Below are 18561 nucleotides of genomic sequence, written 5' to 3'. Positions count from 1 at the left end.
ACACGTTTAAGCCTTCTTCTTCCCCATCAATCCTGCACATGTTAGAAAACAATTATCGTGTCCCCCTTACCACTCCATAAAAGCAATTCTAGGACAAAACGAACATTCCTAAATCCTTCATCCAACTCCCACGTGGTATAGCGTCCAGCACCTTAGTCGCCCTTCTCTGGATGAATTCAGATTTGCCAGTGTCCCGACCAGAATTAACAAACCCCAACACTACAGATGTGGTGGAAGCTCCACAGAGCACAAAGAGAGTCTGAATTCCATACCCACTGAGATAGTGTTCTTCTTAGATAGTTAGCTTACAGTTTCTTTCATTTCTCATTCACTCATGCAATCAACAAATGTGAGCTGCCTACTATATGCCAGGCACTGGACTATGTACCAGGGAAATACTACATTTTCTTTGACAACAAGAAAATACCATCTCATCTTTGTGTTAAGGGAGACAGCCTACTTAGAGAGATAACAGACCCAGATAAAATTATGAGGAAAAGAATATCCTGCTTATGGGGTCTCATAAGAGTGCTGACTAGAGACACATTCCTCAGTGGGGAAGGAAGTGATGCCCAAGGTAAGTCTTCCAATAATGCTGGACTTTGGTTTACCACCATGGTGAAGTCATGCAGACTGGCTCTACCCTCCCACTTTAAGCAGCTAGAAATCTGAACAGAATACATGAGACAATTCCTTCAGATATGAGACAACAGGCCGCACAGGACTGTAATCCCTGAGAAGAGGAAAATGTAAGAGTGAGTCCTATGGTTACCCAGCTGACTGCCTGGAGGTGGTTTGCACACAGCTGCACAGGAGAAGGAATACAAATGGAGTCCAGTGGGGCACCTGGGTGGCTCAGTCAGTTGAGCATCCGACTTCAGCTCAGGTCATGATCTCACAGTCTGTGAGTTCAAGCCCCGCGTCAGGCTCTGTGCTGACAGCTCAGAGCCTGGAGCCTGCTTCAGATTCTGTGTCTCCCTCTCTCTCTACCCCTCCCCCACTTGTGCGCTCTCTCTCTCTCTCTCTCTCTCTGTGTCTCTCAAAAATAAACAAACACTAAAAAAAAAATTTTTTTAAACACACAAATGGAGTCCAGTGGTCTCACCAAGCTGAAGAGACAGAAATCAGAGTTCATGGAGCTAGAATTGAAGGTAGAATAGTAGAGACAAAGGGCTGTGCAGACAGGGTGCTCTAGGAATGTGCAGAAGAGTCTCCTTGACTCTCTGGCTAATCCACACATGTGTGAAGTGAGCTCCACAAGACTGGGAAGAGAACCAATGGAAAGCAATAGGCCAAATGATTGTAGCACACAGGGCCAAAAAGAGGTCACATTCCCCCCTGGAGAGTAGAGAGACCTCACTATACCCAGGGCACTGGGCAGAGTCCTCAGAAGGGTGGTGCCTTAGTAGTGAAGCTAAATTAGCCCTGGACTAAAAGCTGCTCTGGATCCACCCTCACAAAGCTTAAAGACAAGCCTCAAATATTAAACTGATCCCAAGCAATTGAAATGCATGCCAAAATAAAGTCCAATACTATTTAAAGAAATATAATGAAATCCAGCAACATTAAATCTACAATGTCTGGCACTCAATCAAAAATTAGCAAGCATTCAAAGAAGCAGAAAGATATGACCCATAACCAGGAGAAAAATCAGTTAATAGAACAGACCCAAAGATGACAAAGATGATGACACCAGCAGACACAGATGAAAAGCAGCAATTGTAAGTATGCTCCATATGCTCCAGAATGTAGAGGGAAACATACACATGATAAAAAGAGAAAAGATATAAAAAGACACATATCGAACTTCTAGAGATGAAAAAGATAGCATCTGAAATAAACGATACACTGGATAGAAAAATTTAACATCAGATTAGACCCTGCAGAAGAAAATAACATTGTACCTGAAGACATAACAAATAGAAATTATCTCAGATGAAGCACACAAAGAAAAAAGACTGAAAAAAATTAATAGAGCATCAGAAACCTATAGGACAATATCCAAGAGGCTAATAGTCATGTAACTAAAGTTCTAGAAAGACAACAGAGAGAAGGGGGAACAGAAAAATTCTTGAAGAAATAATGGCTGAACAAATTTTCCTACCTGCTAAAACAATGCAGATAAGAGAAAACACAATGCAGGGTGGGAGGGGCATTTCAAGCAAGTAGACCACACCGGGAACAATGAGAAATGAGAGCTTGCATGGTGGGAGAGGGAGGAAAGGCTACAGGTAATTTAGCCTTACAGAAACACAAGAGGCAAAGTGGCTCCAAGGGGGAAGCAGTAAGGCTGGCCAGGGGCAGGTGCAGACCTCACCTTGTTGGCCAAGGGATGATCACCTCATCCTGGACAAGGGCAACTGATTTTTTAAACCTAATGTCAGATTTTACAGTTTTCTTGAGCAGAAGTGTCCAGAGAACAGAAGAGAGGTTTGGGGCCCAGCTGTGACATCTGAGCCTTCAGCCTGCCCCCCATGGGGATGACCAGCTGAGATGCCCACCCTTGGACCCCATATGGAACAAAGAGCAGAGGCAACACAAACACCCCGCCCCCATCTGAGAAAGTTTTTCCTCCCTACAACCCCCGAAATCAGATCATTCTTAAGCCAGAAAGGACCTCAGGGATCAGAGACTCCTCATTTTACAGATAAAAAACTAACTAAACTAAACTAAACTAAACTAAACTAAACTAAACTAAACTAAACTAAAGCCTAGAGAAGTAATGTGACTGGTCCAGGACAAGCCAGGTGTCCTGCCTCCTGGTAGCCTGCTCTGTCTACTGACCCACTCTGTCTGTTACAGTTCCACCCGCCCCTCCAGAACTATGGACTGGTCTGGATGATGCTTCTGAGTCTGAATGTCTACACACAGTCGTCTCTACATGTCCAATCTAGCTCCTTCAGGACAAGGGCAGATTCCTGAACTTCTGTAGGATAGATACTCAGTACACATCTCCCTCCCGTACACTGAGCAAAAGTGACTCTGGACCTGGCTCTGGGGAAGAAAGGAGGCAGTAAGTCTCCCTGAGAATCCAAGGCCACAGCTGCCCCAAGCCTGCCTAAGTCTGAGAGGGACAGAGAAACAGAAAGAGGCAGTTAGAGAGACCCAGGAAGCTGGACCCACTGACCCTGGCCACGGGAGCTCCCAGGCGACTCCCCAAGAGGCCGGGATGGTCTAGTAGGAGGAGCGACATTCCTCTGGCCTCTAAATCCTTCTCTCTTATCAGATTGGCACTGAGCCAGGCACTGAGCTTGCCACCTCCTCCACCCCAGGGGAGGAAGAGGAAATGGTCTTAACTCTCCTTCTCTACCCCTCCCCATACCAGCACCCACCCCCAGCCCCAACTTCACTGTGGGCTCTGGGTTGGGCGGCACCTCTTTACAGAGGTTAAGAATGAACAAATTCTTGGGCTATTCCTGGAGCCTTGATTTTTATCATCCTTCCATTCTGGTCAATTCTGAGAGGCCAGCGGCCGGGAATGCCAGAGAGATCTGAGCCCGGCCCACCAAACCCAAAATAACCCCACACGTGCCTCCCTCAAGTCCTCACGGATTTGGCCATTTGGGGTGCATGTTTTCCTAAAAAGCTGCCCTCAGGCCCTGCAAGGTCACCTCACACACAGGGTGCTAGGAAATCAAGAGGCATCCTTGGGTGAACTGAGGAAGATGGGAGCAGGTGTGGGGGTGGGGATGGAATAAAATAGAATCCGGGGTCAGCATCTAGAAAGTCTGGCTCCAGCTTCCTCTGCTCAAAAGAACCTGGGAAAACCAGCCTCAGTTTCCTCCACTGTGAAATTTTTGAGCAGGGCTCCCTGTTCACCCCTCCTCGGGAAAGGGAAGGTTAAGTCTCTCAGGCAGAGCCACGGCTCCTTCAGTGAGGAGCTCCTGATCTACAAGTCCTGCCCCTCCCCAGAGACATTTCAACCCCTGCGATTATGAAGATGGATGGTTTATTTTTTAATTTTTTTAATGTTTATTTTTGAGAGAGAGAGAGAGAGGGAGAGAGAGACAGTGTGAGTGGGGGAGGGGCAGAGAGAGAGGGAGACACAGAATCCAAAGCAGGCTCCAGGTTCCGAGCTGTCAGCACAGAGCCCGACACGGGACTTGAACCCACAAACTGTGAGATCATGACCTGAGCCGAAGTTGGACACTCAACCGACTGAGCCACCAGGTGCCCAAAGATGGATGATTTTAAATCAAGCAAGAGCTCTAAATGTCCAGGGGAATCGGCTAGATTAGGGATACATTTCTTTTTATATCACAAATGCAGTATTTGTTCCGTTCATTCAAAAAATATTTGAGTGCCCACCTGGTTGGTACCAGACAATGAGAAAACAGGCCAAGTGTCAGTGGAGGGGACAATCAAGGGCTCTGCTCCTCAGAAGGAAGGAAGAACCAGAGATCGAGTGGAGCCGTTAGAAATGTCCTTGCCCATCAGAAAAGAGCCGTGGAGGCTGCAGAAGTCCTGAGTCCGAGTCCGTCCCCTGACAGCACTAACCCTACTTGGAACCTGGGGGATGGGGGGTGGTGGCCGCAGGGGCTATGGAGATCAGTCCCCTAGCCCACTGGGACCACTGGGTTTACAATGTGGCAGCATCTAATGCTTTAGTCCCTGGGGTGGGGACCAAAGAAGAAAGGCCCTGCAGAGTCTGAAGAATCACCTCCTACTTCCCCTCTGCTCCAGAGTCAGGGTGGCCATGCTCCCGCACCCCAGCCCATAAAGAAAGGGTCAATCAAGCAAGGCTTCCTGCCTGTGCTGATCAACATTCGCCCCAGAGCCAGCTGCACTGAGGGCCCAGGAAACCAGATTGCCAGCCATCGCCCAGAACTGGGGACAATTCTGTGCTGTAACCAGGTCCTACAATCAGTATTAGCATCCCAAAAGCCAGCGGCCCCAGAAGCATTCCCAGAGAGAAGAAAATGTGTCCAATTCAGGTCCTCCAACTCCGGGACTCTGCTGTCCCACATGCATCGGGCTTAACTGGAATGTCAGAACAGGAGTGGTGTGGAGAGACAGGCCCACTCTGCCTGATATTCCAGCCCCCAGTGTCCAGGCCAGAGTGGGCTTGAAGCATCCACCCAGCCTGCATCCACCCAGCTTGAAGCATCCACCAGCCCCAGGCATGGTGGCACCCATTGTTAACCTCCCCATCAGCCAGTAGAGTGTGGCCCCTCTGGGGAAGTCACACCCATGTTTCAGAAAGGCAGCTGCTGCTGTTTTCTTGAAGAACAGTCCTCAGAGCCCAAGACCTAGTCCACTGAGCATCCCCAGGGGACATCCATCCCTCTCCTACAGGGACACCTGAACTTGTTAAACCACCGAGGGGCATTTGGGTAAGAAGTGAGGAAGGTGGATGCTGGAGGTGAGGTAACATCACTTTTATTCCACATGAGGTGTGGGTATAAAGCAGGGAGACTTTGGCTGGGGCAAGGCAGGCATCTCCTTTCAGCCCTACATAAAGGGCTCTGGCTGCATCTACAGCAACCTCTTCCCTTCCTGGCTGGCCTTCAGAGCCCACTCCTGAGGACTGTGGATGTGGCAGGACCAAGCCCTGGTTGGGGGGGGGGGGGGCGGGGAATGGGAAAACCCACATAAAACACACAAGAAAGTTGGTAGCCAAGAACAGAAAGGGTTGGGGACTCACCTAACCCTGCATCAGTGAAATCAATCTCTCTCTCTCTCCCTCTCCCTCTCTCTTTTAATAAAGCATTGCGCATAATTTATACCCTATTCAAATAGTTTTTTCTTTTTTTATTGAAGTATAACTGAGACACATTGCATTAGTTTCAGGTGTACAACATAATAATTCTACATTTGAATACATTGCTAAATGATCACCACAATAAGTCTATCTACCATCTGTCACCATACAAATTTACAAACATTGTTTTTCTTGATAGGAACCTTTAAGATTTTTCCTAACAACTTTCAGTTTTGCAATACAATATTATTGACTGCAGTACTCATGCTGTATGTTACATCTCCATGACTTACTTATTTTACAAGTGGAAGTTTTGTTTTTGGTTTTGGGTTTTTGTTTTGTTTTAAAGTTTATTTATTTTGAGAGAGAGAGCATGTGGGAGTGGCAAACAGAGAGAAGGAAAGAAAGAAAATCCCAAGCAAGCTCCACACTGTCAGCGCAGAGACCAATGTAGGACTCGAACTCATGAGCCATAAGATCATGACCTCAAATCAAGAGTAGGACACTTAACCTACTGAGCCATCTAGGTGCCCCTATGAGTGGAAGTTTGTACCTCTTGATCCCCTTCACCCATTTTGCCCAACCCACATACCCCTTCTCCTCTGGCAACCAATTGTTTTAGATTCCAGATATAAGTGAAATCATAAGGTATTGTTCTTTGTCTGACTTACTTCACTAAGCATAATACTCTCAAGTTCCATCCATGTTGTTGCAAATGGCAAGACTGCATCTTCTTTATGGTTGAGCAGTAAGTATTCCATAATATGTGTATACCACATCTTCTTTATCCATTCATCCATTGATAGATATTTAGGTTGTTTCCATATCTTGGCTATTATAAATAATGCTGCAATGAACATAGGAGCGTATATATCTTTTCAAATGAGCATCTTCATTTTCTTTGAATAAATACCCAGAAGTGGAATTACTAAATCATATGGCAGCTCTATTTTTAATTTTTTTAAGAATTCCTATACTGTTCTTTTTTAAAAAATTTTTTGTAACGTTTATTTATTATTAAGGGACAGAGAGAGACAGAGCATGAGCATGGGAGGGGCAGAGAGAGAGGGAGACATAGAATCTGAAGTAGGCTCCAAGCTCCAGCTGCCAGCACAGAGCCCGACGTGGGGCTCAAACTCGCGAACTGCGAGGTCATGACCTGAGCCAAGCAAGGTCGGACACTTAACTGACTGAGCCACCCAGGCGCCCCAAGAATTCCTATACTGTTTTCCACAGTAGCTGCACCAACAGTGCCCAAGGATTCCCTTTTCTCCACATCCTTCCCAACACTTGTTATTTTGTCTTTTTGATAATTCTAACAGGTGTGAGGTGATATCTCATTGTGATTTGATTTGTATTTCCCTGACGATGACCGAGGTTGAGCACCTTTTCATGTGCCTGTTGGCCATCTCTATGTCTTCTTTGGAAAAATATCTATTCAGATCCTCTGCCCATTTGTTAATCAAATTGTTTACATTATTGTTATTGAGTTATAGGAGTTCTTTCTATATTTTGGGTATTAACCCCTTATCAAATATATGATTTGCAAGTATATTCTCCTATGCTGCCTTTTTATTTTGTTGATGGTTTCCTTCACTGTACAGAAGCTTTTTAGTTTGATGCAGTTACATTTGTTTATTTTTGCTTGTGTTGCCATTGCTTCTGGATTCAGATACAAAAAGATATCACTAAAAACAGTGTCAGAGAGCTTACTACCTATCCTTTCTTCAGACAGTTTTATGGTTTCTGGTCTTATATTCAAGTCTTTAACCCATTTTGAGCTAATTTTTGCGTATGGTGTAAGATGCCAATCCAATATCGTTCTTTTGCACATGGCTGTCTAGTTTTCCCAACATTTATTGAAGAGACTGTCCTTTCCTTATGGTATGTTTTTGCCTCCTCTGTTGTAAGTTAATTGACCATATATGCGTGGTTTGATTTCTGAGCCCTCTACCCTGTTGCACTAATCTTTGTATCTGTTTTTATGCCAATACCATACTATTTTGTTTACTATGGCTTTATAGTATAGCTTGAAATCAGGGAGCATGATGCCTCCAGCTTTGTTCCTCTTTCTCAGGGTTGCTTTGGCTATTTGGGATCTTTTGTGGTTCTATATAAGTCTTAGGATTGTTTGTTCTATTCCTATAAAAAACACCATCAGAATTTTGATAGGAATTTTGATAGTCTGAATCTGTAGACTGCTTTGGAAAATATGGACATTTTAACAATATGAATTCTTCCAACCCATGAGCACAAAATATCTTTCCATTTATTCGTGTCTACAATTTCTTTCATCAATATAATAGTTATCAGTGTACACGTCTTTCACGTCCTTGGTTAACTTTAATCCTAGGTATTTTGTTCTTTTTGGTGTGATTTGAAATGGGAATGTTTCCTTTTTTTTATTGTTTTTTTTCCCCAATTTTTATTTTATTTTTGAGAGAGACAGAGCACGAGCAGGGGAGGGGCAGAGAGAGAGACACAGAATACAAAGCAGGCTCCAGGCTCCAAGCTGCCAGCACAGAGCCTGATGCAGGGCTTGAACCCACAAACCACAAGATCATGACCTAAGCCGAAGTCAGACACTCAATCGACTGAGTCACCCCAGGTGCCCCATGAAATGGGAATGTTTTCTTAATTTCTCTTTCCTATAGTTCATTCTTAGCGTATAAAAAAACAACAACATGTTTTTATATATGGGTCTTGTACCTACCCTCCAACTATATCAAACTCATATATTAGTTCTAACAGTTTTTTGGTGGAATCGTTCAGATTTTCTAAATATAAAATCATCTCCACTAACATTGACAGTTTTACTTCTTTCTTTCTAATTTGGATGATTTTTATTACTTTTCCCTGCCTAATTGCTCTGGCCAGAACTTCTAATACTAAGTTGAATGAAAGTTAAAAGAGTGGGCATCCTTTTCTTGTTCCAGATTTTAAGAGAAAAGCTTTCAGTTTTTTTGTCATTGAGTATGATGTCAGCTGGAGGCTTGTCACTTATGGCCTTTATCATGTTGAGGTACGTTCCATCTATACCCGCTTTGTTGAGAGCTTTTACTGCAAATGGATGGTGAATTTGTCAAATGCTTTTTCTGCATCTATTGAAATGATCATATGATTTTTGTCCTTCATTTTGTTAATGTAGCATTGACTGGTTTGAAAATGTTAAACCATCCTTGCATCCCTGGAATAAATCCCACTTTATCATGGTATATGATGCTTTTAATGTATTATTAAGTTTACTTTGCTAATATTTTGCTGAGAAATTTTTCACATATGTCCATCAGGGACATTGGCCTGTAGTTTTCTAAATTTTTTTAAATATTTATTTATTTTTGAGAGAGAGAGAGACAGAGACAGAGCGTGAGTGGGGGAGAAACAAAGAGAGAGGGAGACACAGAATCTGAAGCAGGATCCAGGTTCTGAGCTTGTCAACACAGAGCCTGACACAGGGCTCAAACTCACAAACTGCAAATCATGAATTGAGCCAAAGTCAGACATTTAACCAACTGAGCCACCCAGGCACCCCTTGGCCTATAATTTTCCTTTTTTGTGGTGTCCTTATCTGGTTTTGGTATCAGAGTAACACTGGACTCATTAAAATGAGTTTGGAAGCATTCCCTCTCTTCAGTTTTTTGGAAGAGCTTGAGAAAAGGATAGGTATTAAGACTTCTTTGAATGTTTGACAGAACTCACCAGGGAAGCCTTGACTTTTTGTTTGTTGGAAAGTTTTTGATTACTGATTCAACTTCCTTAGTAATCTATTCAGATTTTTTATGATTCATGAATCCGTCTTGGAAGATCATATGTTTCTAGGAACTTATCCATTTCTTCTAGGCTGTCCAGTTTGTTGGCACATAATTGTTTGTAGTAGTCTCTTACAATCCCTTGTATTTCTTTGGTATTGGTTATAACCTCTCCTCTCTTATTTCTGATTTTATTTATTTGAGCCATCTCTTTTTTTTCTTAGTGAGCCTAGCTACAAGTTTGCCAACTCTGTTAATCTTTTCAAAGAACCAACTCTTAGTTTCACTGATCTTTTCTATTATCTTTGTAGTCTTTATTTCAATTATTTCCAGTCTGATCTTTATTATTTCCTTCCTTCTACAATTTGGGGCTTCATTTATTCTTCTTTTTCGAGCTTCCTTAGGTATAAAGTTAGACTATTTGAGATTTTTCTTATTTCTTGAGGTAGACATTTATCACTATGACTGTACCTCTTAGAACTACTTTTGCTGGGGCGCCCGGGTGGCTCAGTCGGTTAAGCTTCTGACTTCGGCTCAGGTCATGATCTTGCGGTTCATGAGTTCGAGCCCTGCGCCAGGCTCTGTGCTGACAGCTCGGAGTCTGAAGCCTATTTCGGATTCTGTGTTTCCCTCTCTCTCTCTGCCTCTCCCCTGTTCACGTTCTGTCTCTCTCTCTCTCTCTCTCTCTCAAAAATAAGTAAACATTAAAAAAAAAAACTACTTTTGCTGCATCTCATAGATTTTGGTATGTTGTAGTTCCATTTTCATTTGTCTCAAGTAAATTTTTTATTTCTTCTTTGATTTCTTCATTCACCCACTGTTTGTTCAATAGCATGTTGCATAATCCCCATATATTTGTGATTTTTCTTTCTTTTTTTTTTTTGAGTTTATTTATTTTGAGAAAGAGACAGAGAGTGAGTGAGTGGGAGAGAAGCAGAGGGAGAGACAGACTCCCAAGCAGGCTTTGTGCTCTCAGTGCAAGCCTAACACAGGGCTTGAACTCACAAACCTTGAGATCATAACTGGAACCGAGATCAAGAGTCAGACACTTAACCAACTGAGCCACCCAGCACCCCTCTAACTTTCTTTTTGTAATTGATTCCTAGTTTTATACCATTGTGGTTGGAAAAGAGTCTTGATATAACTTGAATCTTCTTAAACTTATTGAGACTTGTTTTATGGCTTAACATGTGACATATACTGGAGATGTTCTATGTGCACTCCAAAAGAATGTGTATTCTGATGCTTTTAGATGTAAAGTTCTATACATATCTATTAAGTCTATGTGGTCTAATATATCATTTAAAGCCAATGTTTCCTTATTGATTTTGGTCTGGATGATCTATTCATTGATGTAAGTGAGGTATGAAATCCCCTACTATTATTCTAATGCTGTCAATTTGTCCCTTTAGGTCACTTAATATATGCTTTGTGTATTTAGATCCTTCTATGTTGGGTGCATAAATATTTACAAATGGTATATCTTCTTGCTGGATTTACCCCTTTATCATTATGTAGTTTCCATCTTTGTCTTTTATTACAATCTTTTTTTTTTTTTTTTGAAAGAGATTAGAGACAGCATGAGTGGGGAGGGGCAGAGAGAGGGAGAGAGATTCCCAAACAAGCTCCGCACTTCCAGCCCAGGGCCCAATGGGAGGCTCAAACCCACGAACCATGAGATCATGACCTGAGCCAAATCAATAGTTGGACGCTTAACTGACTGAGCCACCCAGTCGCCCCTACAATCTTTGTTTAAGAGTCTATTTTTCTGATGTCAGTAAAACTACCCCTGCTTTCTTTTGGTTTCCATTTTCATGAAACATCTTTCTCCATCCCTTCACTTTCAGCCTCTATGTGTCCTACTATCTAAAGTGAGTCTCTTGTAGGTAGCTCATAGTGGAATACTGGGTTTGTTTGTTTGTTTGTTTGTTTGTTTGTTTGTTTGTTTTAATCCATTCAGCCACTCTATGTCTTGATTGGAGAATTTATCCAATTATTTATATTCTGTGTAGAATTTAAGGTATGCACTTGTTGACATTTTGTAGTTTTTGTTTATGGTTTATTGTTTGTTTTGTAGCTCCTCTCTGTTCCTTTCTTCTTTTCTTGGCTTCTTCCCTTGTAGTTTGATGACTTTCTACAGTGTTGTGCTTATGTTCCTTTCTCATTATCTTTTGCATATCTATTATGAGTTTTGCTTTGTGCTTACCATGAGGCTCATATTTAACAGCCCATATACATAGGAATCTATTTTAGGTTGATAGCAGGTTGTTTGAATGCATTCTAAAACTCTATGCTTTTACTCCACCCCTGAACATTTTATATTTTTAATATCACATTTCACATCTTTTTCATGTCTATCCTTTAACTAATTATAGTAGTTACATTATTTTTAATACTTTTATCTTTTAACTTTAATACTAGCTTTATAAGTGATTAGTCCAACACCTTTACTAAATAGTTGCCTTTCCTGGTTACCATTCATATGCTTTCTTGTTACTAATTAGTCCCCATTCTTTTTAGCTTTAACATTTCACGTAGGGCCAGTTTAGTGCTGATGAACTCCTGTAGCTTTCAGAAAGCTCTTTATCTCTTTTTCAATTGTGAATGATAACCTTGCCAGGTAGAGTATTCTTGGTTGGAAGTGCTTTCGCTTCCCTTTCGGCACTTTCAATATACCATGACATTCCCTGCTGGCCTACAATGTTTCTGCTGAGAAATCTCCTGATAGTCTTATGGGGGCTCCCTTGTATGTAACAAGTTATTTTTAAGATTCTCTCTGGGCATGCCTAGGTGACTCCGTTGGCTAAGTGACTGACTCTTGATCTCGACTTGGGTCATGATCTCGCAGTTTGTGGGTTTGAACTCCACATCAGGCTTTGTGCTGGCAGCATGGAGCCTGCTTGGGATTCTGTCTCTCCTTTTCTCTGCCCCTCTCCCACTCTCTCTTTCTCACTCTCTCTCTCAGAAATAAATAGGTGAACTTAAAAATAAATTCTCTCAGGGCGCCTGGGTGGCTTAGTCGGTTGGATATCTGACTTCGGCCCAAGTCATTGAGCCCCGCATCGGGCTTTGTGCTGACAGCTCAGAGCCTGGAGCCTGCTTCGGATTCTGTGTCTCCCTCTCTCTCTGCCCCTCCCCCACTCAAGCTCTGTCTCTCTCAAAAATAAACAAACATTTTAAAAAATTCTCTGTATCCTTAACTTTTGACATTTTAATTTTTTTTTTTTTTTAGAGAAAGAGAAAGAGAGTGCAAGCAAGGAGAGGGGCAGAGGGATTGAGAGAGAGAGAGAGAGAGAGAGAGAGAGCAGGATCATGACCTGAGCAAAAATCAAAAGTCAGTCACTCAACCAACTGAGCCACCCAGGTGCCCTGACATTTTAATTATAATGTGTCTTGGTGTGGTCTCTTTGGGTTCATCTTGTTTGGAACTCTCTGGGATTCCTGGATCTGGGTGTGTGTTTCTTTCCCCAGGTTACAGAAGTTTTTGGCCATTATTTCTTCAAATAAGTTGTCTGCCTCTTTCGCTCTCTCTCCTTTTGAAATTCCTATAATATGAATGTTAGTCCATTTGATATTGTCCCATAAGTCCCTTAGGTTACCTTCATTTTTTTTAGTTCTTATTTCTCTTTGTTCATCTTTTGGGTAAGTTCCACTGCCCCTGTCTTCCAGCTCACAGATTCTATCTTCTGCTTCATTTAGTCTGCTTTTGAAACCCACTCATGTCTTCTTCAATTCAGTTATTCTTCAGTTCTACTATTTCTGCTTGGTACTTATATTCTCAATCTCTTTGTTGAAGTTCTCACTGTGTTTAACCATTCTTCTGAGTTTGGTGAGCATCTTTTAACTATTACTTTGAAATCTACATCATGTAAATTACTTATCTCTATTTCACTAAGGTTTTTTTTTTTTTTTTTCTGGGGTTTCATCTTGTTCTTCTGTTTGGAACCTATTCCTCTGTCTCCTTATTTTGCTTGAGTTTCTGTGTTTGTTTCTATGCATTAGGTGAAACAGCTATCTCTCCCAGTCTTGCAGGAGTGGCCTTATGTAGGAGATGAACCTTACTGTTCAACTATGCCCTAGCTCTTGTTTGCCTCTTGAACCTTTGTGATTATCTAAGCAGCCGGTTTTTTCCTGGTGGGTCCCTGTTGTAGAGGTTATGCCAAGATGTGTCAGTGTTCCAGAGGGAAGATTTCAGTTAGCACCTGGTTTCAGGCCATTTGGGAGCTAGATCCTCAAGTAGCAGGTTTTAAAGCATGCAAATATATGCAGTCCTATGGGAACATAATCACAGACCCTGCTGGCCTGCAAAACAAGCAGTCTGGAGGAGTCCCCTCAGTGACAGTTGTAAAACGTGAGGCTCCTTTCTGGGAGGGACCAGCAAACTTTCTGAGAGGTATAGCAAGGCTGAGGATCAGCTCAAAGATGGTATCCTATGTTCCCTGATAGCACCTCTGTAGCCTCTAGATGTGTTGTAAATGTGAAGCCTGCCCCTCAGGCTAAAGCTCCAGGGCAAGTAAATAGGCCTTTTACATCAGATAACTGGGAGTGTGTTTTAGTCTGCTGTCTGTGCAGTGCTCTGGGGATGGCAGTCTGCCAAGAACTGTCTCTCCAATTGTTTCAGACCCATTTGACCCAGAAACACAATCGCCCTTGGTCACTGAAGCCAGGTGCTCAGGCATCCCTATGTGGGCTACATCCATAGGCCAGCTTTGTTGGAGCTGTAGTCAGATAGCAGGTAGTGGCGGGGCTTTTGTCCTGCTGGCTGAGGCACAGTCTCAGGGAGTAGCGCACGGGGGCACCCACCAGTGCTAGCAGGGTAGAGGGAGAGTGAAAAAATGTCATCTGCCATCTACCACCACCACTAACTGGGTAGAAGGAGAACACCAAAAATGGCACCCACCAGCATCTCTGTCCCTGGAGACAGTCCCAACAGGCTCTTGTCCTTCTGGCAGACGCCTTAAGACTAGCAAACGGAGGCACCTGGGTGGTTCAGTTGGTTAAGCATCTGGTGCCTGATGTCAGCTCAGGTCATGATCTCACAGTTCATGAGTTTGAGCCCTGCATCAGCACAGAGCCTGTCAGCACAGAGCCTGCTTGGAATTCTCTCCACCCCCCACCACCCCTCCTCCACTCATATTCTCTCTCTTTCTCTTTGTCAAAAACTAAACTAAACAAACAAACAAATAAATAAAAGAACAGCAAACAGATCTCTTTCACTTATGGTCTAGGCACTTTTCAAACTGCTGCTTCTACACTAGGTTCGAGGACAAGTGAGTCTGCACACGAGCCCTTTAAGAGTGGAGTCTGGGTTCCCTACAGCCCTGTGGCTTTTTCAGACACATGCCCCGTTGGTTTTCAAAACCAGATGTTTTGGGGGCTCGTGTCTCTAATGCAGGTCCCAAAGGCTGAGGTGCCTAATGTGGGGCACAAACTCCTCGCTGCACAGGAACAAGCTCCATGTTTGTGAGATCCCTCCCAAATGTGGGCCACCGTGCCAGGGGTGGAGTCTTTGGCAAGACTATGTCTCTGCCTAACCTACCATCTCGACGTGGCCTCTTTATCCATTGTGAAGGAGCTTACTCCAGTAGTTTTCAGGTCTTTTTCAGAGGGAATTTTCCCCTAGGTAGCTGTAGATCTGTGTCTATGGGAAGGGGTGACTTCAGGATCTTCCTACACCTCTTGAACAGAAGCTCCCTCATCACCTGGAGCACCAGGACCAAAAGATGCCTCAGATCTTAAAAGAATCAAAGTATTCAATAACTGCTTGTTGATGAATTGATAGTATGACTGTTGAGCATGCTGACATGTGAATCCATTCACACAGCTGTAGAGAACCGGAAAGGGGGGTGTAGGCATGGGCAGAGAAGTTAGGAATCCAAGACAGGCCTCTTAGGTCTCTACTGATGGGGAATTTACCTAGCAAGCAGTGAACTCTCAGTTGAAGCAGGCCGAGGTCCTCCATCCAGTTTTTCCAATTCTTTGTCCAAAAGGAGTTGCTGAGGTCTATCTTGCTGTGATGCCAGCTTTCTCAAGGTTTGCAGACAAGGCTTCACGTTTTCCTCAACCCTACACATTGGTCCACAGTAAGCCCCATGAGCTGATCAGATACCATTAACCCTGCAGCAGTAGCACAATGCTGGCCCCCAAGTCACCCAGATGTAGCAGGGTGGCTCCAAGCATAGGGCAGCTACTCGCCCTTCCCCACAGTCCTCGCCAAGTCCTCTCTCAGAGCTGGGTCAGCTCCCCCACAGCACAGTCGAGAAGGAGGGGGGGGAATGACCGAGAGGCTGAGCTGTGCAGCATGGACTGCACTTTCACAAAAAGAGAAGCCTGCAGCCACGAAACATCTCTTTTCCAAGAAATGCTGAGAGGGAGCAGGGAGAAAATAAAACACCGAGGCATTCTCAAATGTGGAACCCGCTCAGCCTTTGTTCTTATTTGATGAATGCACCAACCACGAGGCAGATGACAGGCCAAAGAACATTGTTGTGCTGAGAAAGTGTATTTCATCAAGTCCAGCCCGAGATCTCCAAGGAGAGGTAAGTCTGATGAACGATCAGTGCTGGGGAGGACTTCACCAGCAGCCCCACTGCTGCATCGTCTAAACTGGCACTGGGGATTCATAAATGACCCAGAGCTGGCTCTTCCCCTGTTTCTTTCTGCCTCTCTGCCATTTGTGACATTTCACAGGAGAGAAGAGCTACCAAGGCAGGTGAAAAGAAAATTTTAAAAACAAATACATTGTGGGAAGTCAAAATGTTACGTCCATTGTGCTGCCTGAGAAGGAAAAGTGTAATCTGTGAATCACACAGGCCTGGGTCTTTCCATTTCACATCTGCAGTTAGAAGAGGATGGAGAGAAAGTCTGGGGCTTAGTAGGTGCAGTATTTGCTGGGTGAATGAATAAAAGAATTCCCAGCAGAGGCTTGGATCTGGAGTGACCAGCTGGCTTTCTTAAAGACCTGTCACTCACGGACTCACATTCTTCAGAGACGTCATGAAAATTAGCAAGGGGTACTAAGCAGCCAAGCTCTTGGCAGCTTCTAGAGTGTCTAGCTCTACTTCTACAGCTCCAGTCGCCCTAGCAGGAGAAGCAGTCTGCTCCAAAGCCCAAATTCTGAATTACACTCAGCATGAGCCCCACACACATGCAAACACAGAGAATCCACCTCAAACAGCACTTCTTGCCCAACAAGATTAAGTGTCCTGTCCATGCCAATTTCCCATGTTGACCCATATGGTAAAGAGGGGGCTGGGAGGGGAAGAAGCCTTTGCTGTCTTCCAATGATCAGTGGGGTCTAGGGGCACCTTGGTCAGTTAAGCATCCAACTCTTGATTTTGGCTCACATCGTGATCTCATTATTGTGGGATCGAGCCCCACATCAGGCTCCGTGCTGGGCATGGAGCCTGCTTAAGATTCTCTCTCTCTCTCTCTCTCTCTCTCTCTCTCTCCCCCTCTCTCTCACCTGCCTCTCCCCTGTGCACACCCATGCTCACTATCTCTGAAAGAAAGAAAGAAAGAAAGAAAGAAAGAAAGAAAGAAAGAAAGAAAGAAAGAAAAGGAAAAGAGAAAAAAAGAAAAGACAAGACAAGACAGAAAGAAAGAAAGATTGGTGGGGTCTATTCCCAAATATTCTAATTCTCCTCCTTCTGGGCACATGAAGGAGGCCGCCTTCAAGAGGTGGAGTTTTCCCCCCAACCCTAGAGTTCCAGCTGGTCCTCTGACTTGCTTTGATGAAGCAGCAGATGGATGTTACCCTGTGAGACGTCAGAGCCTAGATCCCAAGAGGTCCCAGAGATCCCATTTCACCTTAAAGGACAGTTTCCTTGAGAATGAGAAATCACATGGGGGAAGAGGGGCCCAGATGAGAGGCAACACCAATCATCCGACACCTGAGAGAGGCTCTCAGACTGTCCAGGCCCTGCAGGGCCACCAGGTGATGGTCACCACATTAATGAGCTTAGGTAATGAGACCAATTGGGCTGGGCCTCAATGGCTAACCCACAGAACTGTGAGCAAATAAAAATGGTTCTGCTAAATTTTGGGGTGGTTTGTTATACAGCAATAAACAATCAATACAAAATTCATCCAGCAAGTCTGTGCAGCTATTCACAAGAATGAGGTCATTCTCTATGCACTGATGTGGAAAGATGGCTGGAGAAGTTGCCAGTCAGTATAATACAATTCTACTTATGGAAATTGTTAAGTTAGTAGGTAGACAGCTGGATGCCGGTCTATCCTAAAAATACCTGGAAAGAATAAAAACCAAAGTATTAACAGTGATTATCTCTGAAGGGCAGGATTATAGGAGATTTTCCTTTTATATAATGCATGTAATGTTCGAATATTATAATGAATCTGTGGGGTTTTTTGTGACAACAACAAAGAAAGGTATATTTAAAAAATTCTGCTACAAGCTGATTTTTCCTAAAACATTCCTTTCATCCTGTCATTCCCCCGTTCAGGGACCAGCACCTGCTCCCCACTGCCAGCCTCCTACAATCTGACTCTCCTCTGGATGACATTCAAGGTGCCCCCAGGCCACAGCCCTCCTCCCCCTCCCCCGTGTTCATCTCCAGGTCACACCCATCTCGACCCCCACCTCCAAGCCTGCCACCCACCACCACGACCACTCAAAGAACCCCTTCCTGTGCCTCTCACAATCCCACCCCTCCCACGAGGCCCAGCCCCATCTCCCCTGGGACCCTCTAGGGGTCCTCAGAGAAAGTTCCACCCAGCCCTGCCCTGGATTGGATGGTGTACTATATTATGATCTCCCTGCACTGCAGGAATTGACTGTCCCTTAAGGGGCACCTTTGTAGATACAGGCTGACTGACCACCATCATCTCCAGCTTCTCTGGCTAATAGTGGGAGAGGGAAAGAGCACAGACAGGCAATTCCAACTCCCTTCCCTCTCTGTGCCCACCGGCTGGATGGTGGGTAATGACCCTGGACTAGGGGCTTCCTCCCCATGCACCTCGTCTCCACAGGCAAGTGGGAGCCAATTTGCAACGGCTGCTAATTCACAGTGACTCATGCCTCCTGGGCTGCTCTAGGGGCTCTCCCTCCCCACCCTCCAGGTCCCACAAGCTGTATTTGGATCCAAACTC

General features: G+C 44.1%; 1 protein-coding gene across 3 annotated transcripts in view; it reads right to left on the bottom strand.

The window, feature by feature from the left end:
* TSPAN9 (tetraspanin 9) overlaps positions 1–18561 on the bottom strand; it is a 201524-nt gene that overhangs the window by 174166 nt on the left and 8797 nt on the right. The window contains exon 3 of one of the 3 annotated variants that reach the window (XM_047867764.1): positions 15367–15516. The exons of the other annotated variants lie outside the window; for them this stretch is intronic. Coding sequence (XP_047723720.1) covers positions 15367–15412 — 46 coding nt within the window. The 5' untranslated portion in view covers positions 15413–15516. The remainder of the gene's footprint in view (positions 1–15366; positions 15517–18561) is intronic. 3 annotated transcript variants of the gene reach the window in all.

Source organism: Prionailurus viverrinus, chromosome B4, assembly GCF_022837055.1.
Source record: "Prionailurus viverrinus isolate Anna chromosome B4, UM_Priviv_1.0, whole genome shotgun sequence".
NCBI lineage: Eukaryota > Metazoa > Chordata > Mammalia > Carnivora > Felidae > Prionailurus > Prionailurus viverrinus.
Note: the sequence above shows the minus strand (reverse complement) of the source record. Positions and strands in the feature narration are given on the sequence as shown.